Source organism: Apis mellifera, linkage group LG11 (genome assembly GCF_003254395.2).
Source record: "Apis mellifera strain DH4 linkage group LG11, Amel_HAv3.1, whole genome shotgun sequence".
Classification (NCBI taxonomy): Eukaryota; Metazoa; Arthropoda; class Insecta; order Hymenoptera; family Apidae; genus Apis; species Apis mellifera.
Window position 1 is genome coordinate 15,884,387 of NC_037648.1, and position 24,459 is coordinate 15,908,845.

A 24,459-nucleotide genomic window follows, 5' to 3' on the forward strand; every position below is an offset into this window, starting at 1 on the left:
ATAGGTAGATCGGTCGCGTAAGAAAGTCTTGGAGAGGAACGGCGAATAAAACGCGCGAATTCGTTGATAAATTTGCGGCTGATCCGATAATCGATATCTCGGCGACGACTGATCCGATTTTACTTAACGTCCGGTTATTCGTCGCGAACGTTTGATTCGATATTTTTATTAAAAAAAAAAAAAAATACCTTTCCTTATTTATTTGAGTTTTTTTTCTTCTTTTTAATAATTGTATCGTGCAAATTGTCTTACGATTCCTTCTCGATCTTTATTTAATTCCAACCGTTGCTCGATTCCGAGTACAGCAAACGAAAACGCTTACGTTGTGGTATGCTCGAGCGTTATCTTGGAATTATTATACCTATTAACTCGTTTTTTGGTAATAAGAGGAAGGATAGAGATGGAGATATGTGGAACAAGATGGCGGATCGAGACGATTCGAGAAGCTTTTTTCTAACGTTTATGAAAAGGTTGATCGTACACTCTTCCTTCCTTCCATGTCTATGCATGAACTGTGTATATATTTAACTAAAAATAAAGCGTTGCACTGTGGTTTGAATAATGTATATTAACTGGACAAAATTTATTTTCAAATGAATAAAATATGATTGTTTTGATGTAATGTATAATAGCTATTCGTTAAAATTTTAAATCCTCTTTTTACAGCTTAAACGAAATACACATATATACGCAGAAAACTGATCGGTTTTTTTTAAAAAAACATTTCTTAAAATATTTATTTTCATTTAAATATAAAATAAGTTATAAATTATCGATGAATTTTTTATTTTTTTTTTTTCGTAAATTAAACTCAAAGTTAAGTAATTATTTTATATTGGAAATTCACACAATATAATTATTCGTCAATGATTTTTTTATATATTCCACGTAATAACTTATATTATAATATATATATATATATATATATATATAATAATATTTCTAACTTGAGTTGACAATTTTTTTTATTTCCTTCAATGTTTGAGCGGTCGATATGCAATACGTCTTCTTGCAGTACTTTTTTCATTTTATAATTTTTAGTTTTTACTCGTTATTTTAAATTATCATTGTTTAGATCCATATTTGGCCCACATCTATCTGATAATTTGTAAAATAAAATTGTCGAGGATATCCCTTAACAAATAGCCATAAGTTCTTTATTTAATAAACATTTTTCCTGAAAAATATCCGTTTCTTCAGAACTACCATTTTTAGTTCTCAAGGTCCAATTTATCGTTTGTTTGTGAAACTCGAAACGTTTTCCTAAGTTAATCGCCTGCCACAACTTTTTTGTTACGTTCGCCGCGAAGATATTTTGCGCGGTTGCTCAAGACTTGGAATCATAAATATTTGTACATTCGTATATTTTTTTATATATTATTTATTTTTACGTTATATATATTTTTAACGAAACAATAAATTATATAATAAAAAAGCAGTATTGTTTTTTAAAAACTAAGTCTCCACAAAAAAAAAAAAAATTCAAAATCGGGAAAAAAATAATTCTGTCCAGTTTTCTACTATTATTCTTATATTATTCGCGTTGAAATTAATTGTCCAAAGCATTTGTTTCAGTTGGTGGACGACGATGGAAGCATCGAGACCGCTCTGATCAATTACCTGTTCACGAAACAAATCGTGAAACGGCTTCGAAATCAGCTGGACATCGGTGACCTTCAACGCAAACGAAGTTATTGGAAACAGTGCGCCTTCAACGCCGTCTCTTGCTTTGGCAAATAGAACGTCGAGTTGCTCCTCGATCATCTTTCTCTCTCTCTCTTTCTCTCTCATTCTTTCCTTCTCTCCCTTTGTCCAGTGGCTAAGCTTTTAAATAGACGACGAGTGTAACTCGACGGCACAAACTCAGATTCCCAGTGTTGTCAAATTTCCATCCGCGAGTTTATGAATGTTTGCTAACTCTTTGATCGTATTTCAAAATGTACGTACGTGTGTGTCCTCGCGGAGATTGGGATCGTTTTCGAAAATGTCGCGGATGTAAATTTAGCAATGAATCCATTCCCCCGCAATACGCTGTATAATATTAACGTCGATATTATTAAGGAAAGGTAGATGTTGTAGTACGATGATGTATCGTAATTAAGAGCCTGCGTTAAGATTATAGAGTTTTCTTTTCTCAAAGCGAGACTTTGCGAAGCACAATAATTTCACCTTCTTGCCTAAATTATATACTTTACGTATTTTTTAATTAACGGAAGGACGTTGTTCAATAAAAGATCCATTTTTTTTCCATCGTACTGTATAAGATCGATCTCTTTATTTTCTTCAAGAATAATATCTTGCTACGAGTATCAAGTAGCGAAATAAATATAGAATGTACAATTTACAATTTTCTACAATTTTCTTTCGTAAAAGCGGTCGAGAGTTTCCAACACTCGATTTCAAGGACAAAACGTACCGGGATGCGAGGAAAAAAAGGTAAACGCAAAATTCTCCTCCCGCTGAATTCTACGCCATTTTGCTGAAAGATGGTCATCGATGAGAACAGGGGCAGGAACAATAACTCTCGGCCAGTTCCACCGCGTGCTCTTCCGCCTCTTGAATTTCCATGGTAGAGGCGGCCGCCTCTACCCAAGAGATGCTCACGTGCCTTACCGCCTTTGGAACATCCTCGAATTCCTGAGGAACGAAGCACGAGTGAACGTCATCCAGCGGGGATTAATGTTCCTGTTTGCGTTTTACGGATGAAGGGTAATGATATTCCATAGGCGATGGAGAATTATCAAGGAGCGAGCGACGCGAGCAATTGGCGCCTACGGTTAACGGAGTTGACAACTTCCACGAGTCGGAAGCCGTTTAATGCCAATGCCAGCACGCTGTAACGACACGCCGGTGTTAACCAAGTTTAACTCCGTTATCGAGGCCCCCGCTCGTTCCATCCATTAAAAACGCATCCATTAACTGCGCGATCGTAAAACCGTTTTTACCTCCTTTTTACCTAACCTATCCAAACCGAGATAAAACGCGTTATTTTCAAGGATTCCGTTATCGATCGATGTATTCCCTTTTTCGCGCGTTCCTTCTATCGGAAAACTTTAAAAATCATATCGAAACGATGTTCAAATTAATCAATTTCGACGAACGAACTTTTCTCTTTGGAAAAATAATATGATAAATTTTTTCGTAAAGATAAATTATACGTACGTGAAGAGCGGACGATAGAATTTCCTTACAAGGATGAATCATATACGTGGCCGTGGATTTGCCTTCGCCGTTCAACACCTTAGCCCCAAGACTGATATCGATTAAGGAGAATCGATATGTAACCGGATCGCGTTCGAGGTACGGTAGAATCGAGAAGCTCGCACGTTCCCCTTTCTCGCGACGCAGTCGTTAAGCAACTCGTCTACTTTAAATCCGCCTCAAGGGAGCGTGGTAAGACACGAAAGAAAATCTCGTGTTCCATTTTTCTGTCATGCTCGCCAACTATTCTCCTCCCCGAGGTGTTACGTACGAGGTTTACGTAAGTGCATGTTTTCCGCTGGAAAACGCGACCCATTCCACCGGATTCTATATATCCGTTCCCAAAGTAATTAAGAAACGTCCCTTAAGTCGTGGTAGTAGCCGTGTCGATTGAACGACCAATCGAGTTTGAAACTGCGAGTTTGAGTTTGTTTCCGAACACATAATTATTCGAGGAGCCAGCCCCCCCTACTCCTTCAACAAGGAACAAAAGGATACGTCTTGAGCATGTTGCGAACGTAATCACGTTGCTTGCTTTTCTTAAAGCTTGGCGCCAAGCTGATCGGTGTATCCTTTAAAACGCTTTTAGATTTCTGTAAAGAAAAATAAAAGAAAAAGAACGAAACGATAATGTCTCTCGATTTTAGAGGTTAATTTTTTCCCCGTTACATTACACGCGTCAGAGCTGGATCGAAAACTTTACGATCTAACTTATCGATCGAAAAAATAGTAAGTTAAAAAATTTCGAATAAAATTACTCTAACCAATTATTCGTTAAAATAGCCTCGATAATATTTATTTGTTGTTATTATAATCGATTCGTTTCTCGTATTATCTCTCGGCCATTTGGCATTACAATTATTTGCAATTATTATTATTATATATCATATATCATATTTTGATTAATTATCGAAGTAACTTTATTCGTAATTTCAACTATTAAATTTTCCCCCATCGCTGATACGCGTTTATTACCAATTCGTCGCTCGTTAAATTATGCAACGATTTTGCATCCGACGGAAGACCATCCTTGGGTTTTCGTCCTTCGATCCAATTTAACGGGACTCCTGCAGCGGAATACTCGATGAACTACAAGGTATAAGGTTAAACGGATAAGATACATCTCATTAAAACGTGTAGCGATAAAAACGTACGTCCTTATCTACAAAAGCATAATACGCTGCCTCTGTATCCCGTTCGTTGAAAACATTTTTTTCTGCATCGTCGTTCCTTCTTTGATCCTTCTTATTTCTTCCGTTAGATCTAGATCGTGCACGAGGAGAACTGCTGGCTGCTGGCTTTGCGGGAGATTTCCTTGGAGAAGGTGTTTTAATCGTTTTTGAATCCCTATTTTTCCTTGTTGGAGACTTTGATCTTTCATCTTCGCGTTTCGCTTTTGTGCTCAAAAAAGATGAATCTTCTTCGTTCATTCTCCTTTTATCAATTTCTTTCTTAGAAGTCGAAGGCAAAAGAAGAGAAAGATCTATCGACTGGGAACTCTTTTTGAAAAGATTTCGCAATTCATTTAAAGTGATGGCTAAAGACCAATCTTTATCTCGACGAATGCGCGTTACACGTGGAAATCTGATACTGATGCCATCAGCTGTGTGAACACCCTGATTGGTGAACTCTGCCCCCGTTATTTCCCACACCGGTTGTTTCTGCAAATCATAAACGTTTTCGTTTGACCCGCTTTTAGCCGAGACTCGAACCAAATTATATCCAGATAATACCTTCGGATCCTTTGCAACAAAGTCGGGAATCATTGGTTTATTAGCGCGTAACCAACGCGGTACTTTAGTTGGATTCTTGCCTATTTTTATCATATCGAGCTCATCCTGAAGGCTTGCCAGAGTTGCATCGTCGTGACCAGTGTGTACCTGCATCGAATCGAATTTTAAATTTCGTTGGCGTTAAGCGTACGTTTATATGTACTTTATTTCTTACTTTGGTCACCGTTACCCAATTGTCACGATCTTCATCGTAGCAACCCATGAGGAATACAGACATCATACCTCCTAAAAATCAACGAAAAACGAATCAAATATAAAAAAATATGCACACGAAGCAACTCGATAGATCGAATAACGAACCTTTGTTCCCTGTACCGTACCATGCGCCGAGCACGACGAGATCTGCACTATCGGCCATCGCACCGTCGTATAAATAATCCTTTTTTACCTTCAACCAGTGCCTTTTACCCGGTTCATATTTGCTCTACGAATAAGAACGCATATCCTTAGAATTTGGCACATACGGAATAAATTGATCATTTTATAAATAACATGCGTACGTGAATATCTTTGAGGACTAAGCCTTCAAGACCCATATTGAGAATCTTGGCGATCATTTTCGCTAAATCTTGAGAATTCTGAAATTATTACCTCAGATTACAATTTTCTACTTTTACGATATTGAATTCAAAAATTGAATCTTAAATTATTTACATAGATTTCCTCCGTTTCCGAGAGCATTATTCTGTTTGGTATCTCTGACATTCTCTCCGTTAATATCTGTCTTCGCTCAATCATAGATCTGCGCAAAACGATTTATCTACATGCTAAATAAAACACGAACGACAGAAAAGTTGAAAAACTCACTTGTGCAACAAAACATGTCCGTTGTAATAAATACAATCGAAAACGAACAAACAGGCATTTGCATCTTTGAATTCAGCTTTCTGAAAAACGAAACCGAACATGTACGATAATTTCAAAGAATTAAAGAGTTTCAACGAATAGAGTATTCGAACCTTATGAATGCCCAAGCTACCAAAGGGCAACGGTTTTCCGGTATTTGTATCGATCATGAGTATCTCGGAATCTAAAATCAGATCATCGCCGTCTGGAAAAGCTTGCGGAATATAATTCTTGAAGAGATTCACCTGGAACGAATACAAAAGATTTTACGCAAGTGTAAAAACGCGTTGGATAATATATAATTAAGAATCGGAACGAAACAGATTCATTTACTTTATGAGAAAGCACTGGTTTCAAAGATCTGCTAAAGTATCGAAATTCGTTCCCTTTCTTGTGCACTTGAACGCGTTCTCCATCGTACTTCACTTCGGCCAGCATTCCATTTGGACATTTCTTCATCGCCATTTCCACGGATTTGCAAGCCTCTGCCTGTTCCATTTTTAACGCACTTTTAACGACAAAGGTTTACAAAGATTTGAAGAGGGCGAAGAGGATACAAAATGCTTTTACCAGCATAGGTAAAACGGGTGTCATAAGCGTAATCTCGACATTGGATGAATTCGACTCTTGCTTCTTCGATTTCGACTTCTTCGATCGTTGCAAACACCGTTCGATGACGCTGTTCAAATCCCTGGATGTTTGGAAAGCCTCGTAAGCGTCTTCGTGCACCGCGGCCAAACTACGAGAATATGACGGAAAAATATTTGATCTAGTTTGATCGTCTAGCTTGCTATTTATATACTCACACATGTTTCGGACCGGCATTTATCCTTAAATCGTGCTTGATCAGCCGGATTATCATCTTTAGATCGTCCAGAGTGCATCTGAAAAAACGGGCGACGATTCGGTTTCGAAAAAAACGACGAGATAGTGGAAAAAATAATTTACCTCGAGACGATGGAACAAAAGTGGCTAATTTGCTCCTCCTCTTTGGTTAAAAGCGATAACTCTTGCAGAAATTCATCCACCTAATTAAAGGAAAAATAAATTAATGATTTACCTAACCTAACCTCTTCGCGCGTCTCTATGAATATCAAGAAGTTTGGATTGTATACATTGGATATTCATATCTACATATATTACAGATATTTGAAATTCGAGTCGATGTAGGATTTCGTTTGGCAATTCAGTTCGAGTTCCGTGATAATCCGAAAAGCATCTAGGTTACCTGTTGAATGGTAAGCACGCTGTTTTCAGCTGGCTTTCGAGCGGCGCTTCTCTCGAAAAAGGATCGGATGGTTTCAGCTACGTCTCCTCGCTCGAGATGTTCCAGCATCTCGCCCTCGTCCTCGAGCAGTATCCGAGAGAACAGCTTGACCAATTGTTTGCTTTGCAAGTTGTACACCCTCTTCACGGCCCCGGGAAGCAACATTCTGCACCACAGCTTCACGTCGCTTTTAAAACCGTCTGAAAACCGTCATCCGATTTAAAAAAAATAATTCTTCGATTAAGAATATCTCTAAGTAAACTTTCTTTCGAGAAATCTGAAAAAAAAGTTAATTTCTAGATGCTTTATCATTTCTAGGATCCCCAAGTATCGCCAAGTATGCGCGACAATTGGCGAAAACAAATAAAGTGTTGTTCGGTTAAAGAAACGCCGTGGGTCATCTGCTCAAACGGTAAGATAGGAAAGGGACAAGTAAACGGTAAAAAGAGAAAATGGAATCGAGTTGGACGTCGTCCGAAAGAATAATCCACGATCAGACGGGCGGTTATCGTGGCGGCAGTTATCGCCACTCGTAATTTTCCATTCCGTTGTTGCATCCCGATGCGGTTTTCGTTCGTTTCTTTCGACGAAAGCGAAAGGGGGGAGGTGCGAACGCGTCCCGAACTAAAAACCTAACCTCCAAATCTCGCGAGCAGGATGCGCTCGAAGAAAGGATCGAGACGCGAATTAAGGGCACAAGATCGAAAGCTTCGATGGATATTTTCGTGGAAATTAAGCGACGACCTCCTTTGCATCCAAGGAGTCGCATCATCGTTGCAAAACAGTTAGCAATCGTTATCGCAGCATCCGTGATATTTACTTGTGGTGAACGATACCTTTTCCTTTCTTTCTTTTCAACTTTTTTTCTCCTCTTCCGATCCGTGAATACGAAAAATAAATTCTGTATCTATCTGTAGATCGTTCGCTTATTTTTCTCATTCATCTCATCACGGATTACGCGCGATATCGAAATACGTGGGTTACGAAAGATATATCGCGTATATAAAGAAAAAAAAAACACACACACACACAAAAAATTGACGTCTTAACCCCGTCTTACAGGGTCAAAAGAGGCGGAGCGGAAATGAAAATTTCGTTTATCTTTCCGTTAGGTTTTAGGTAGAAGGAGATTGAGGTTCTCAGAGAGAGAAACTGTGAAATTGCAACCGAAATTGTTTCGCTCGTGCGAGTTTCGTAACACGCGTGTATCCAATTCTATCGCAGAAAATTAATTAGAGATCCGATGCCCCGGAGTCCCTGACCCCATTATCATCCGAATAAAATACCCTATAAAAATACGAAATTATCGCGGTGTTTACGTTGCGTGTGCGCGATACCCGATGCACCACCTTGTCTCGAGATCGATTGTTCCTCGATATATCCTCGATCCGTTCTCTCAACGAGATTGGTCGATTACGTACTCGTTTCACTCGTCGATCGATTCATCGAACGTATACGAACATATTCTTAACGAGTTCTCGAATAGCAGAATTAAGGGCTAAGTTAAAAAAGTAATTTGTTAAAAATAAAGTTATTCCAAGTATAATTATTTATTGAAACGTTTTGAATAACATTTATTCGTAGTTGTTATATATTCGTAGTCGATCCGTTTTTCGTATAACCTCGACCGTTCGACGCTACAGTTATTCGCGATTATTATTACGTTTCGAACAATAAATTATCGAACTAACTTATCGAAGTAACTTTACTCTTAACCTCACTATTAAATTTTCCCCGTCATTCGGTCGACTGGTGTATCGTTCACTGGTAAAGTCTCGCAGAAGGACAGCACAGGGGACAGCACAGAGGAGTGTCTTTCGCTTCCCCACTTCGAACGCTTTGTTGACAAACCTGACACCACACGCTACATAGAGTAGTTAAGAAGAGGTTATAATTTCGAATATTCGGAATCGTGGTTATTTTCATCTATGAAGTTACATAAGGATAATCGAAACTATTAATTATTTCGACACATTATATCGATATCTATTCGTACAATTATTATCTTAATCACTCGAATACGAAATTACATTTATAAATTAAACTATCGTTCAACAAATCGTAATCAGCCTACGCATATTGAGAAATAGCGAGGAATAAGAAGTTGGAATTCTTCTAAACACTATGTCCAATGCATTCAAGTTATTTAAATACTTGATCGTCGAAATGTGTGCGAAAATAGGCGTTTCCTTCCAAAGGAAACTTTTTTCCATCCAGTGAACAATAAATAAACTCTCTCGATTCCATTCTCTGAAACCAGAGAAATGGAAAATCACCGCGATTTGGTTGTAAAAGTTGTAAAATAATCGGGATACGGGTGAAAAATACAGGATAAAGAAATAAAGAGAGTGGGTGTTATCGATCGAACTGGGAATTTAACCACCGATAAATTCGACGGTTGCACGTCTATTGTGCGATAAATTATATCCGTGTCACGGAACAAACCTTCTTTTTAATAATTTTTTTTTCACGAGAGAGAGAGAGAGAGAAAGAAAGAAGAAATACAAGATAACTTCGACGCACATTTTCGATTCGATTTGGAACATCGATAAGACGAAGCTAGTACATATATAGTCTCTCTAAACAGTTATGAATCATTACCTACGCAGTAAGATTACGCAACGCGGAAATCAGCAACGAAGAAACGATACGTATCGATTCTCGTAATCGAAAAAATACGAAAAGGGGAGGGGGGAGGGGGGGGGGCAAAAAAAAAAAAAAAAAAAAAAAAAAAAAGGAAAATTTTCGCAGGAATTCTATTCGAAGGGTTACGAAACACACCAGCTACAGTTCAATAATGCAAATATCTTTTGCACGCATTTAACGAGCGCATCTCGTAATTCCTTGTTCCAAGTGTGAAAACAAACGATGGTATTAATTCCGGGAACCGTGCATACGATCTAACACACATATATATATATATATATGATCGATCTATATCGTTTCACGCTTTTACTCGAACGTTGCATCAGGCTCAATGATCGTCGAATCATCGAATTTCTTTCGTCGAGAGAATTGACGAAATCGATCGATCGAGAAGAGGAAGAAAGGGGGGGGGGGGGGAAATTGAAGAAAATCGTTAAAAGGAAAAAATCGTTATCGGGGAGGAGACGACGGCGAAAAATTTTACGCGCGAATTGCGCTCGATAAGAGATTGAGGATAAGTCGGGCGCGTTCCCGCGGTGTGTCGCAAGATCGGGCTCGATCGATAACTCGTAGGGAGATGATTGTTGTTTGACCTCTCGCACGCGCGTCCCTCCGAAAACCGCGATCTCGGAGGGAAAGGAAGAGGAGAAGGGAGAATAGAGAAGAGAGATAACGAGGTCGATACAACACGACGAAATAGACGAAAAAATTACGCGATTCGACCGACGGTCGGTCGAATTTTTTTTTTTCTTCTCGTTCCGTGCGATTACGATTATATTGCGGGTCCCGAGCGAACGAGCGAGCGAAGAGGAGGCAAATAAAAGCTCGGTCGCAGCAAAAGCGGAGGTGACTTCATACGTTTAGATTAAAGAAGAGCGCGGTAATTAATGATCGATTGGCCGAAGGAAACGCGAGAGAACGATAGAGAGAGGTCACCACCAAGATACCACCAATCGTACAAAGTGTAGTTCCGCGGACGAACGATAACGCAGCTTCGCTTCAATGAGATTTTCCACGGGTTACGCGAAAGAAGGCTTCATATATATATATATATATATATATATATATATATATATATATATATATATATATATATATATATATGTATGTATCCTTCTTTTCTCTTCATTCCCCCTCCCTAATTTCAGATATAAATTTTCTCGATAAAATTTCAATAATTGATTTTTCCACATAAACTTCATAAGAAAACATAATCATAATAATCTTTTTATAAATAACTTTATAAATTAAATTTATGAATAAAAATGTCATTTTAAAATATCCAATTCTATTATTTAATAAAATTAATTTAAAAATATTATACCCTATAATCATTCCTACTATAATTATTTTAAACACTATTAATTTATAAACTAATAATAAATTAATTCTTATTAAATTGAAAATCAACTTACTATATACTAATCTAAAAATCATTATTAACAATATAGAAATACATATAATTTTATCTTCTTTTATATAAATAACATTTAATATTAAATATTTTCTAGTTATAACTAAAATTATTCGGAATGAATAAGATACAGTAAAAATTGTTCCAATAATTAAATTAATTATTTTTCTAAAAAAAAAATATTCAATAATTAAATCTTTAGAATAATAACCTACTAAAAAAGGAAAACCACATAATCTTAAAATTGAAAAAAATTAAAATTATTCTTTTTAATGGATAAATATAATATATTCCATAATATATTCGAATATCTTGATTTCTATATATATAATGTATATATCTTCCAACACATATAAATATTAATGATTTAAATATTGCATGAATAAATAAATGTAAAAACACTAATTCAGTTGAACCAATTGATAATATCCTTATTATAAATCCTAATTGTCTTAAAGTTGAATAAGCAACAACTTTTTTTAAATCTAATTCAAAATTTGCAACTAATCCAGCAAATAATATTGTTAATCTAGAAATTAATAAAAGGAGAGCTTATAATCTTACATTTTTTTTCTTTTTTGATTCTGGTTTCTCGAAACAATTTTTCTCCTCGTTTACTTTTCGTACATGATTATCCTGGACATTAACCCACGTTGAAAAAGTAACTAAAGTAAAAAAAAAAAAAATTAAAAATAAAGTTACTTAAAAAAAAAAAATAATTATTTTAAATAAAATGCCCAAATAACATTTATTCATACTCGTCTTTATTCGCGGTTATTATTACATAACTTTATTCGCAACTTGGACTACTAAATTTTTATCGATCGTGGGTCAAGTCGCGATAGGTGGCTACGCGATGAAAACAAAGGGATCGAATTCGAAAGAAATGGAAATAATATGGATTATATCGCGGGAAAATCGAATTAACAAGGCAAGTTTCTAGGAAAGTGTTCCAATTTCCAACAATTGGGTCTCTTCCTCTTCCGAGAAACTACAAACTGTGCGTGCGAATGCACAGGATGGATAGAGCCGGTGGCACGTGGCGGAGCGCAACGATGCCCCGATTCGAACACCGAAACGGGCTGCTGCCGTTGCCGTTGCCGCTGCCGCTGCTGCTCGATGGAATTCCGTTCCTATTCTCCTCATCATCGTCGAAAATAGAGCTACCGCGCCATTTAGACGCGCAAATCGCTTGGTACAATGCCGGTATTCTTCCTTTCCCGATGCCCGATATTTCCACTTGGCCAAAACGAATCGATCCGCGGATTCTTGATAGAGATACCGAATTAGAACCTGTTGCGTCTATTTATATGCCCGATATATCGAAGAATTTGTTTCGCGTTGTAACAAGTGTTTCATCGATGCGTCGCGCAGTGGTTCGAATAACGTGTATTAACAAAAATTCAAATTCTTGTAAAATACAATCGTTTCATCAACACAATATATACAACAATTGTAATGTTAAAATTTTAAACCCTCTTTTTTACGGAATAAACGAAATATACGTAATATTAAAATTAATTTCAACTTATATTTCTAATTTTAGTTGGCAATTTTTTTATTCCTTTCAATATTCGAGCGATCAGAATAATATATTCTTACAATTTTTAATTTTATCATTTTTATTCGTCAACTATTTAGGCCTATATCTATATATAATTTGTAGAATAGAATTGTCAAGGATATTCCCTACCAAATAATAATTTCTTTCTTTCAATAAATATTTTTCCTCAACATCTCCATCTTCCTCAACATCAGTTTCTTTACACTACCATTTCTAATTCTCAAGGTCCAGTTTATCGTACGTTTGTGAAATTCGAAACGCTTTCCTAAGTTAATTGCCTGCCGCTACTTTTTTGCTACGTCCGTCGCGTAGATATTTTCTGCGGTTACTTAAGAATCACAAATATTTGTACACTCGTATACTTTTTTATACATTCGATTATTATATTTAGTCATACTTTTTATGTTTTATATATATATATATATATATTTTCAACGAAAAAAAAAACAGTACATGTAAGCTCGAAATCGAGAAAGAATAATTTTGTTACCTTCTGTTATTCCAAAATTCTTTCTTTCTATTCTTATTTCCCCACCACTCTTCTCTGTTTACGATTACTTGGAATAATTAAGTTCAACCTTGAAAAAAATTTCTCTCTACAGAACAATGATACCCGTCTCGTGTTAATTTATTATTACATATCTGGACCGAGTAGAGAAGAGATAAGCGCTAAATATCCTTGCCCTCGAAGAATTCGCGTAAATGTATTTACGTCCATTGAAAAGGAGGAATCGTGTTACTAGATCGACGGCCGCGGGAAGAAGTTAAAAAAAAAAAAAAAAAAAAAAAAAAAAAATATTTCGATAGGAGAGGAGAATTCGCGTTTTTCGTCGATTCTTTCGAAAATATCAAAGGCGAGGTTGTGGTCTCGTTTATCGATAACGGTTAATTGCCCGGCCACCAATAAATTTCTCTCCCCCCCCCCTCTCTCCTCTTAATTTTCAATCTCTTCTAATCAAATGATTAATTTCGCCAATTTCTCGAGAGGAGAAACCTCTCTTTTTCATCCTATCCAAAAAAAAAAAGAAAAAAACAACGAGCGATAGAGAGAGAGAGGTTATCGTAGATGATATACCTACGTCACTTTGCTCACACAGATAATCGTGACAGAGAATCGAATCGCGATCAAGCCCCCCCGTGAAAATCTCGAAAAATATCGATAAAAGAGAGGAGGCGTGAGAGGAGCAGGGAGGGGGGAGAAAAAAGATTAATTGGAAGGTCGCGAAATCGAACGCGTCTCTCCTTCATTGTCTCTCTGATTGACAATGAGAGAGAGAGAGAGAGAGAGAGAGAATTAAAAAAGAGAGAGAGAGAGAGAGAGAGAGGAGACGCGAGTCTAGCGCGCGATAATCTAGCAGGGGAGGGAAGAAAGAGGCGCATGAAGAAAGAGGGAAAGAATGGGCGAGCGTCTGGAGCCAAGCTGGCTGCACGAGAAGGGGCTCGACACCGCGTCTACGAACCGAACTTGATTAGGTGGGGACAGCTGAGCTTATAAGACACCAGAGCACCAACCTTCGAGACTAATAGTCGCGAAACGGTGAATGTGTAGTGAACCACCTAGCCTTCACGCTTTCCGCGAGACAAGTAATAACAATAATAATAAAAAAACAACGATAATAATAATAATAATAAAAAAAAATAATAATAAAATAATAAAGAAACGGTAAAAACGGTTTTTCATTTTTCGACGAGATAAGTGACGAGATCATTCGAGTGATAACGTTGGATGATATCACGAGACGATAAATCGATCGAATTTTCAATCGAGACTTTTTTCTCCCGTGACTGACGACAAATTCGAAACATCGGGAAAAGGAAAAAGCGTAACAACCGAGAGACTTTCGACAGTCGAGTAAGTATATACGTATATATGTACGTACATGTATACATACGCACACACCGGGCGCACGTACACACGCGACACGTATACACGCGACACGTACACACGACTCGTTCGTCGAGATACGGGAAAAATGGATGATCGAGAAATATTCATAGACCGATCATTTCGTAAAATCGGATAGACATCGAGGATGCCAACGATAAATCGAATCAATTCTTACGAATTCAAAAGAGAAAGAGTAATCTTCGTTCGATTTATTAATTTACCATTGGAAAAATTGAACTCACCAGCTTCGGATCCTTTGCTGAACAAGCTTTTCATGACGGCCGTTTTTTCGGTATACGCGTCCACTTTTGCCACATCGTTGCAAACCCGTTGAAATTCCTTGAACGAATCGTCTCTCGTCGCTCTTTTCTCTGGGCTCCTGGTCGCCGAGGAGCTATCCGTTTCTTCCTTCTCGCTCGAGGATATCGAATCGTTCTTCTTCTTCTTCTTCTCATTCTCCTTCTCTTTCTCCTTAGTTTTTTTGCTCGGAGAAGGATCGGATTTCGTGCCAATGTCACTTTTGCGCTTTCTCGCTTCCACTGCTTTCCCCTTAGGAGTGTGATCTGGAGAAAAAAGAAATGTTTCGATAAACAATAAATTTGTATATTCTCGAATTAAATTTTCAATGTACATTGTTGTACATTTTTCGAATTAATATTCGATCGAATTAAAAAAACGTTCGTGTCGATAAACAATATTTGTATATTCTCGAATTAAATTTTCAATGTATATTGTTGTACATTTTTCGAATTAATATTCGATCGAATTAAAAAAACGTTCGTGTCTTCTATCGCGACGCGATAAACGATATTTTCGAATTTCTTTATCGACCGGTCCGTCGGTATACATTCTATTATTTAATTCGTGGAGAGAAAGAATTTCTCTCGGGCGCGGAATTTCTTTATCGACCGATCCCCCGGTTTTATTTATTCTTAAATAATTCAATTATTTAATTCGAAAGAAAGACGAACAACGAGAAAGGCTCTCTCTCGGGCGTCGAGATCACCGATGGAAGGAGAGAGGGAGGAGAGAGAAAGAAAGAAGATACTTACTTTTCGAATCCTTTTCGAACTCTTCGATCATACGAAGCACGATCGCTCTGTCCTCCTTGCTCAGATCTTCCCACCCGCTCACGTCCTCCGCGGGATCGTCTATTCGCTTGGTACTGGCTCTCTGTTTAGCGAATACCTCGAATAGGCAGGTCAGGTGATGCCACGCTTTCATCTTGCCATCCGTGAACGGATTCGCGACCAATTTGGCGATCCTCACCGTGTCCTTCTCTATTGGACACTTGCACTTCTTGCATTTGGCCCGCCCACTTTTCGCCCTCTCCACCGCGAACGGTTTCTCCTCGTCGTTCGACATCCTTCTTCGCCCCTCCTCTTCCCTTAGGAAAGCAAACCTAGGAAGTAAATTGGTTGATAAAATCTATCTATCTATCTATCTATCTAACTATCCTACCTCTTTTTTTCCCAAATTGAAAGTAAATAGAGGGACGAATTAACATTGAAAGGAATCGCGTGGAAAAAAAATGCTCGATCCATGTTTCGAGCGTCGAGGAGTGCAGGTAAACGGTTCACGGGACGTGAATGGTTAGTGGTCCGCGTCAAGGATCGGGCGGACGCAACGCTGTTCGAAACTCTCGATAAAATCAGAGGCAAGATTCGTAACGATAATACGAATAATAGGGAGAGAGAGAGATTTGTGGAGAGGGATGCACAATATACGTTTGACATTTCCAATTGCATTTAATCTTAAAGGAGGAATTCGCACCGATCTTATGAATCCTACCACGTTGATTCCCGTTGCAAAGCGAGAATTCGCATAGAGGATAATTCCTCAATTACTTGTCTGCTTATTATTATCATTCAATCTCTATATATATATATATATATATAGTGAAAGAAATTTTACATGCTCGGGTGGGCCGATATTCTAACAGCTGAAATTACGAACTAACTTAAACATAATTTATTTCAAAACATAGTAATAAATTACGAATAAATGTTATTCAATATTGTTAACTAATTTTCTCAACGGATTAATACCCAACTCTGATTAAATTAAACTTTCATTCTTATATATATTCTCTTTTCCGCAGAACGTCGCGACTTATTAAAATCGCACATTTCCATTTCTTTTTTCCATTCAAGATTTCGTTGTTACGCGAAACGAAGGAGAAGGAAAAAAAGGAGAATGGCCATGAAGGATTCGTTCGAACAGAGACGCAAAAATATCGACGCTTGTTGTTGTTGTTATTATTGGTCCGCCATTTTGCCGGGCGTGCGATTTACCGAGATGCGTGGAAAAAAAGGAGGTGGTGGGGGGGAGGGGGGAATCGGAGGCCCGGATAAGGAGAGACCGTTAATTGAACGAGACCGATAAACGGCTAGGGGGCAGTTATCGTCCGTTAACGAGGCGATTGGTCGGCATCGATGTCGTCGTATCGAAATACCCAAGTCAACCGTGGTGGGAGATCGCGCGTCTAATTATCCTACCCTCTCTCTCTCTCTCTCTCTCTCTCTCTCTCTCTCTCTCTCTCCTCTCTCTCTCTCTCTCTCTCTCTCTCTCTCTCTCTCTCTCTCTCTCTCTCTCTCTCTCTCTCTTCTCTCTCTCTCTCTCTCTCTCTCTCTCTCTCTCTCTCTCTCTCACTCACTCACTCACTCACTCAAAATTTGTGTGTGTGTGTGTGTGTGTGTGTGTGTGTGTGTGTGTGTGTGTGTGTGTGTGTGTGTGTGTGCGCGCGCGTGCGCGCGTGCGTGCGTGCGTGTATGTGTGTGTGTGTGTGTGTGTGTGTGTGTGTGTGTGTGTGTGTGTGTGTGTGTGTGTGCGTGTGCGTGTGCGTGTGCGTGCGCGCGCGCGCGCGCATATATATCCTCTTCGCGTTTCCACGCTAGTGAACAACTATCGACTGTCCGCTGCCCCCCTCCCGCCCGCTCTATGAAAACAAATTACGAGATTTCTATTTACGATCATCATCGAAAACGGCCGAGTGCTCGTGTCCTCGATTTTCGAACAAGCTTCTCTCGCTCTCTCTCTCTCTCTCTCTCGGTCCGCGTCGGGATCTCTTCCTCCCTTCCCTTCGTTTTTCTTAACGCTTTATTGTTATTATCGGTCGAAACGCGAAATCGAAATCTCGTTTTTTCGAGATTTCTTTTTTTCTTTTTTCTTTCTTTTTTTTTGCTGTGTGCGAGCGAAACACCCGAAGCGAAAGAAATTTCGCTCGCTCGTGTAACGCGATATTTCGACAAGTGTTTGGAAGTTACGAAGTCGAAGATTAATTTGTTTTCTTTTCGAAACGATGTAATAATGTGTTACGAGTTACGAGTGTTATTCGAGCGATTCGATTATATTAATTTCAAACGACTTAATGATTAAAATTAAAATTGAATTTCCAAAACGAAAGAAGGGCAGATTTAAATGATTTCGAAATTTTTGCTGTTTTCGCGAAAACAATTTGTTACTTTTTCCTCCTTTTTTCGAGAAACGAAATTTTCAATTTTGGAAAAATATTCAAATATGCGGAATCGGATCGAATAAATCAAGATACGCCCGACATTTTCATTTCGCGGGCGAATCTAACGAGCGCATCTTCATTAATTTTTCTTTTTCCCTTTTTTCCATCGTCCCACATCGACATACGCGCAGACAAATATCACAACATCTTTATTTTTTTTCCTCTGAAATAAGCTCAATTCGTTCTTCAGTTCCCTTCCATTTTGCCAAAAATTAAAATCCTTGAAAATCCTCATTGCGAGAAATCGAATCCTTATGCGAGTAGCCGAAGCGGTGGAAAGATATTGAAGAGGCTTGCCTCGGTCGGTAAATTAATCGATCCTTCCTCCCCCCCCCTCCCCTTCTTTACGCGCGCGATATCGATTCGAGAAAATTCGAATCGAGTGAAGAATCGGTGAAGATCATCGCCGTATTCTCCGAGGCTGACGTCAACTTCGACGCAACACAAGACGCCGATATAAATTCGCGACGTGTGGGGAAAAAAAAAAAAAGAAAACATCGAAACATTCGCGTCGATATAGATCCGATGTAAACGACGAAGCAAGGATATTCGAAGACGAATACTGCGCAAGTTTCAATCAATTTCGTTGGCAAATTTTCACACACGACGAAGAAGAATTTTTCTTCACGAGCGAGAAGAAATGGGGAGGCACGTGGGCGTAGTAGTTCGTAGGGATATCTTCGGATCTACCTACAGGTGGTAGGAGGTGCGGTTAGGGTGGCGGGCGGCGGAGGATCCCGCCCGGGGTATAATAGAGGGTGCAACAGCCCTCCTCGGCTCACTCCGTTGCCACGCATCGAAAACTCCGAGTCGGCCAAAAATCCAACGATATTCCATTCAACGGGTATATTTATTTCCTCCTCCTCCTTCTTTCGATACATAAAATAAGAAATATCTTCCTTCACTTGTCGCGCTCGTAACGTAATTTATTACGCGAGTCGATCGATCGAGCGCATCGTCATATTCTTCTTCTTCAACTCGCGCGAATCGATCGCTAATCGTTTTGTTTACCAGCGTTTACCATTCGACGCGCGATAATAACCGTGAACCGCGACCCCCTGCGAATACGCGACACACGCACGCACACACACGCGCGCCTGCGCGGTTCAACTGCGTCGTCCATCCATCGAGAGAGAAAGAATCGAAACGATCGGGCTCGGTGGGATAATCTTCCTCCTCCTCCTTCGTATTATTCGTATATAACAGGTTTCGCATTTTCGACACATCCAGGGAATAATCTCGGATTATTCTTATTTTCTTTCGAACGAGATTCGAAAGAAGTTTTCTTTTCGAAAAATCTTGCGAGGAGGAGAAGGGAAGGTGAATGGTAAAAGCGTAATTGTATTCGTATCCCTCCCCTCCCCTTACCCGTTCGAACAATCGCCCGCCCATTCGGATCGGATAAATCGGCCGCTCCGTTTTGAGTGAATGAATTCACGCGCCGTTTCTCCTCGGGTCATCGAGGATTATCCCTTACCTCGGCGATAAGCGGCGCTCGTCCGAGGAAGAGGGACGGCGGTTGGATAAGATTACGCGAGATCGCAAACAAGAGGGCCGAAGTATATATACACACACGAATATATGACGAATCCCGTGTGTACGCCCGTAAAAAAAAATGATAGATATATTGGAGAGCGTGTGTTACCGAGAGGGAGGGGGTGGACGAGATTCGATACGATCGTGAAAACGAGAGGGAGAGAGAGAGAGGCGTCGATGGAGGAGGAGGGAGGTGGAGGGGAGGAGCGAGCGACGATGCTACCATCTTTGCTTATAAGGCGGGTAACACGGTTAACAGCGGTATTTTCCTATTAATAAATAGATTTGTTTGGGTTCGATAAAGGGTTAATAAACGGGGCTAAATAAACGTCACGCGATCCCGCGATGCAACGCCAAGGTTGCAAGGCTTCGAACAATCGCGTTTCTTTCTCATCTGGAATGCGCGCCATCTCTCGAGTCAGTTACACATTTCACCTTTGAAAAGTTTCGTTACGAATAGAGTGGACGAGAACGATTAAATAGCCTAGGTCCTTCTTTCTCACTCTCTCTCTCTTTCTTTCTCTCTCTCTTTTACTGCTCGAGTCGAGTAATTACAGTGGTAAATGTTTGTTTTCTTTTCAGCGATAAAAACAGGACCGAGGGAATGACGGGAAGGTCAAGCGCGAAACGTAGGACAGCCCCGTGTCTGTTGGCACTGTTGTTGTTGTTGTTCTTCCATCTCTCACCGTCGTCCGTCGGCGGGGAACCGATACCGTCCGAGTTCTACGGCAAAACCTCGGACAACGATTTCGTAAGCATCCATTCCATTATTTTTTTCGCCCGTTTTATTCTCGCCTTTTTATGTTCGAATCGTTTGTGTGTATATAATAAATCGGCAGATATTGCTCAACAAGCTGAAGGAGTTGTTCGAGGAGAAACAGTACGTGGCAGAACGGGAGAAAGAGTTGGACAAGGAACGTATGAAGATCCAGTCGATAATAATGGAGGGGAAGGAATCGGAGATACAATCGGACTCGGATTACTACGCTGAGAAATTACCGACACCGAATGCCGTGGTCAGACAAGAGCCGCAGCATTCCGGCAAACGTACCATGATCAGCTGTGAGTAGCAGCTTCCTTCCACTTCTTTCCATTCCACCTTTCAATCTCTCGAAAAAGTTTAGAAAATGAGCTTAGACCGACTATTTTTTAATTTCGCGATTGAAGAATCGCGAGAGAGAGAGAGAGAGAGAGAGAGAGAGAGAGAGAGAGAGAGAGAGAACGATAGAGCGATCGATTGGGCCAATTGACTTTTGATTCGATCCGTTGCGTCACATCGTCAACGACATCGTTCATCGTTGAAGGATAAGACGACGATCGATTAACGTCCCGTCTCTCCCGTATTTCTTCCCAAAAAATGTTTTCCTAAAAAAGAAGAGAGAAAAAAAAAAATAATTCAAAATCTCGTGACGTTCATTTTTCATTCATTCTTGAATTATTGTTATTTAGATATGACGTTGTGCCACTTCAAGATATGCAACATGGGGCGCAAGCGACAATTTCACAAGTAAAAGAAACAAGATGGATGAAATGGTTGGCGGATGATGGGCCGTGGGATCGAGAATGGTCGAGCCTCTTGCGCGGTGCACCCTTTACCTCGAACCGAGACACGCGAAAACGGAGGGAGCGGAGCAATTTCCATTCCTCGAGTGGGATTCATTGGCTTTCCAAATTCTCCGTTCGATAAGAAAAAAAAGAAAAAAAAATTCGGCTCCTATTCGGCGCCTTCCACGCTCTTTCGAGAATCCAAAAAAAAAAAAAAAACCATTTAAGGCTCGTCACATTTGTCACTGTGAAGCGAGGAAAAGTTTGACGATCGGCGGGGCCGATTTATTTTGTTACGGACGATATATATATATATATTTTTCGTTCTCGTATCGAGGGACGCGAATTGATCGTCATTATTATCTTAACGATCGATTTACGAGCGAAAAGATATTGGGGATACGAGCGAATATACGCATATATATTTCACCAGTATCATTTAATTCGATCGAGGACACTGCATTCGCGACTCGACAATTGTTCTTCTACGTATTCGATATAATTTTTCGATATAATCGTTCAATTCAATATAATTGAACGAAAACGTATAATAAAATTTCTCGATGATCAATTCATATTCCAGAATTTGTTCGAAAACGAAACTAAGAGGACGAAAAAGAGACGAATGAATGGAGAGAGAGAAAGAGAGAGAGAGAGAGAGAGAGAGAGAGAGAGAGAGAGAGAACGAAAGAAAATTAAATTTAAAGAGTGGAGTGTCCTCGACGAGCCATCGATAGAAAATCGAAATGGCGAATAGGTATATATTTATTCGTTAGGTTTAAGCGAGAAGGGTGCAAGGGCCGAGGCTCAAATGTTCTCGAAACTGTTTTTAAAGGAATATATACATACGTTGAAAAGCAAGAAAATGAGATTATCACAGCACGTACAACTATGAAAAAAACAAAAAAACATTATTCTTCTAGTTAGCGAAAAATTTGTTACGATACTCTGCTATCCGTATTTCTTTATATGTATGTTCAAGTTCAAACATATTCGTAAATAGAATGTAAACGTTGCTATGTGTCAATTATGATTTACGACTCTTTTTCCAATCGCACGCATTTTGACAAAATTTCACCGCTCTACCTTTCCTATCCTATCGATTGTTAAACGGAATAAAAACGAATGATGCTTTTGATAAAAAAAAAAAAAAAAAAAAAAAGCAACAAGAGGACGAATGAAAGGAAAGAGAAATGTACGTCGACGATCTCAGGAAAAAAAAGAAAACAGAGACGGAAAAAGAGAGGCCGCCTGCACCCTTCGTTATAAATTATTTATAATCGTTTCGGAAAAAGAAACGTATCATGTTTTTATCTAGTTATTTTATGTGTCCCTTCTTATTTATTTAACCCCGAAAAATTCGTTACTTTTTTAGTAGCTCTTCATTTCCTGCAAATGCATCGTCGTTTACTCCAAAATATTTTATACCTGACTAGCATTCTATCGATCGTTTTTCTACTAACTTATTTTTATTTTTTTCTTTTAATTTAAATATATTTTACGTGCACTTATGCCAAAACTGTCGTAAATCATTTCTTTGTAAAATCTTAATCTTCTCTTGTACAATGCTACTATAATTATGATATTTAAAAATGTATGTAAATCTTTTATCTTCAATCAAATTTAATCATATGTTTTCGCTTTAAATCGTGCAAGAAAAATTCCGGGAAAAATTAATAATCTTCCATCATTGTGATTCCCAATAACAATGTAATATAACGATAAAATAAATAAAATAATAGCAACATAATAAAAAGCATAATTAAGCACAATACGAGCAGTATGCATACGTGAACTTATTATTTCTATTGTCTCGAAACGAATGAAATTCGAACTCCGAAATTTCTTAAATATCGTGACAACGAATATTTTTCTCGTAATGACAAAAAGCGCTCTATTTTCGAACCATATATTGGTCATTAACGAATAAAAGTATAAAATTATATGTATTTTGTATTTATTTAATATATATATAAATATGAATTATTGTTAAATTTTCGTAAAGAGAAATAAAACACGTATATATAATGCTGCGCAAAGTACATACACGTGCTCAGTCACGTGAGATAATAAACGTAACAAACAATTACATAATGATAAAAGTTGCGTTACATTATAACGTATATGGCGTAACGTAAAACTTAACTTATCCATCAATACGATTATATATAGACAGATCAATAATAAAAAAAAATAATTTGAAGTAATAATTGACATAACCTCAAACTATTTTTTGATTTTTATAATTAAGTTTTAAAATTAAACACTTACCAGTAATCGTGTCCTTTATATTCTTCCAATTTTTTGAGATTCACTCACGACATGATCGAAATAATTTTATAAATTACAAAAATCTCATTATTATTTACAAGAATCACAATCAAATTATATCGAATACATTTTTTTCTATAGACTATAATTATTTTCTAAAATCTAACGTTTACGTTTTTTGTTATTATATATATATTAAGTTTGTAATAATATCAATAATATATTGTATGTAATTACAAAATAAATAATAAATAAATATCACATGTTCGAGACACCGAGACCATTCTGCCCACTGTACATTTAAAAACTAAACTAATAATACGTAGCAAAAGGCATATGATTTATCATTCATAGATAATACAGTATTACAACAACTATTTTTCATTTGTTTTTAATAATGAGTAATAAATACATCAAAATATATGTCATGTCTTATATTTGCGAATAAATATAAGTTAAAACATTTTCAAATAGATATATATATATATATATATAATATAAATCTTATCACGCGCTAAAAACAGATACGATACGAGAAAAGAAAAGAGATAAAAATTCAAAACTCAGCTTTTAGAATACTATAAATGAAACACAGATAAAATATATAGACAAAGAGCAAATAGTGGAAGAAGATACAAATATGTTAAAAATAATGTAATGAGTGCCATCTTACAGGATTTTATGAAACATATTTTGAAATATCGATCGGTTAAAAAAAGTTAAAAAAAACCGTTTCTTACGTTTCTAATATTCTATGATATGAGTATGTAAAATGAAATTACACAAAAAGTATAAAATCCTTGTTTGCAAAATGTTCAAACTTTGTGCAAAATAAATAATAAAAAAAGTTATAAAGAAATCAAAGCAAGAAACTAAACTAGCTAATTTCTATCAATTATTATATTTTATTTATTTAATTAGTCCATCAACATACATGCACACATTAAAACATGTTAACATTAAGATTAACA

At 37.9% G+C, this 24,459-nt stretch overlaps 3 protein-coding genes across 17 annotated transcripts in view; 2 read left to right on the plus strand and 1 right to left on the minus strand.

The window, feature by feature from the left end:
• The window catches only part of LOC725616 (allatostatin C), a 47,450-nt gene extending 45,027 nt beyond the window's left edge, over positions 1 to 2,423 (plus strand). For all 5 annotated transcript variants that reach the window (XM_016914889.2, XM_016914890.2, XM_016914891.2 and 2 more), the window contains exon 3: positions 1,576 to 2,423. In XM_016914889.2, the coding sequence (XP_016770378.1) occupies positions 1,576 to 1,740 (165 nt within the window). In that variant the 3' untranslated portion in view covers positions 1,741 to 2,423. The remainder of the gene's footprint in view (positions 1 to 1,575) is intronic.
• On the minus strand, positions 2,254 to 23,797 carry LOC413086 (DNA ligase 3). Of its 9 annotated transcripts, XM_016914884.2 has the most exons (21): positions 23,489 to 23,636; positions 20,724 to 21,037; positions 15,672 to 16,021; positions 14,862 to 15,182; positions 7,069 to 7,307; positions 6,789 to 6,868; positions 6,647 to 6,724; positions 6,411 to 6,579; positions 6,174 to 6,329; positions 5,954 to 6,085; positions 5,802 to 5,881; positions 5,649 to 5,736; positions 5,495 to 5,572; positions 5,295 to 5,418; positions 5,149 to 5,219; positions 4,935 to 5,081; positions 4,356 to 4,862; positions 4,177 to 4,290; positions 3,700 to 3,794; positions 3,163 to 3,253; positions 2,254 to 2,637 (listed from the first exon to the last, which is right to left on the minus strand). In XM_016914884.2, the coding sequence occupies exons 3-21, from the start codon at positions 15,982 to 15,984 to the stop codon at positions 2,491 to 2,493; spliced, it is 3,030 nt and encodes a 1,009-aa protein (XP_016770373.1). In that variant the 5' UTR covers positions 15,985 to 16,021; positions 20,724 to 21,037; positions 23,489 to 23,636; the 3' UTR covers positions 2,254 to 2,490. The 9 variants fall into 9 exon arrangements, with proteins under 9 accessions (XP_016770373.1, XP_396537.3, XP_006570423.3 ...); XM_396537.7 differs by lacking the exon at positions 20,724 to 21,037 and having other exon boundaries at positions 23,489 to 23,797; XM_006570360.3 differs by lacking the exons at positions 20,724 to 21,037; positions 23,489 to 23,636 and adding an exon at positions 16,081 to 17,127.
• On the plus strand, positions 14,247 to 22,379 carry LOC725540. 3 transcript variants are annotated; one of them, XM_001121373.5, is made up of 4 exons: positions 14,247 to 14,583; positions 20,255 to 20,423; positions 20,512 to 20,734; positions 21,122 to 22,379. In XM_001121373.5, the coding sequence occupies exons 2-4, from the start codon at positions 20,277 to 20,279 to the stop codon at positions 21,181 to 21,183; spliced, it is 432 nt and encodes a 143-aa protein (XP_001121373.1). In that variant the 5' UTR covers positions 14,247 to 14,583; positions 20,255 to 20,276; the 3' UTR covers positions 21,184 to 22,379. The 3 variants fall into 3 exon arrangements, with proteins under 3 accessions (XP_001121373.1, XP_006570422.1, XP_006570421.1); XM_006570359.3 differs by lacking the exon at positions 14,247 to 14,583 and adding an exon at positions 18,870 to 18,980; XM_006570358.3 differs by lacking the exon at positions 14,247 to 14,583 and adding an exon at positions 19,021 to 20,160.
• Positions 23,798 to 24,459: the final 662 nt, after the last annotated feature.

Bases quoted from the DNA above. Each gene is read 5' to 3' on its own strand.
- LOC413086 (XM_006570360.3), bottom strand. From the start codon at position 16,367: ATGCAATTGGAAATGTCAAACGTATATTGTGCATCCCTCTCCACAAAT. The intron at 6,580-6,646 runs GTGAGTATATAA...ATATTCTCGTAG, and splicing joins AATGCCGGTCCGAAACATGT to TTTGGCCGCGGTGCACGAAG. The intron at 6,330-6,410 runs GTAAAAGCATTT...AAAATGGAACAG, and splicing joins CACCCGTTTTACCTATGCTG to GCAGAGGCTTGCAAATCCGT.
- LOC725540 (XM_001121373.5), top strand. From the start codon at position 20,277: ATGACGGGAAGGTCAAGCGCGAAACGTAGGACAGCCCCGTGTCTGTTG. The intron at 20,424-20,511 runs GTAAGCATCCAT...ATAAATCGGCAG, and splicing joins AAACCTCGGACAACGATTTC to ATATTGCTCAACAAGCTGAA. The intron at 20,735-21,121 runs GTGAGTAGCAGC...ATTGTTATTTAG, and splicing joins CAAACGTACCATGATCAGCT to ATATGACGTTGTGCCACTTC.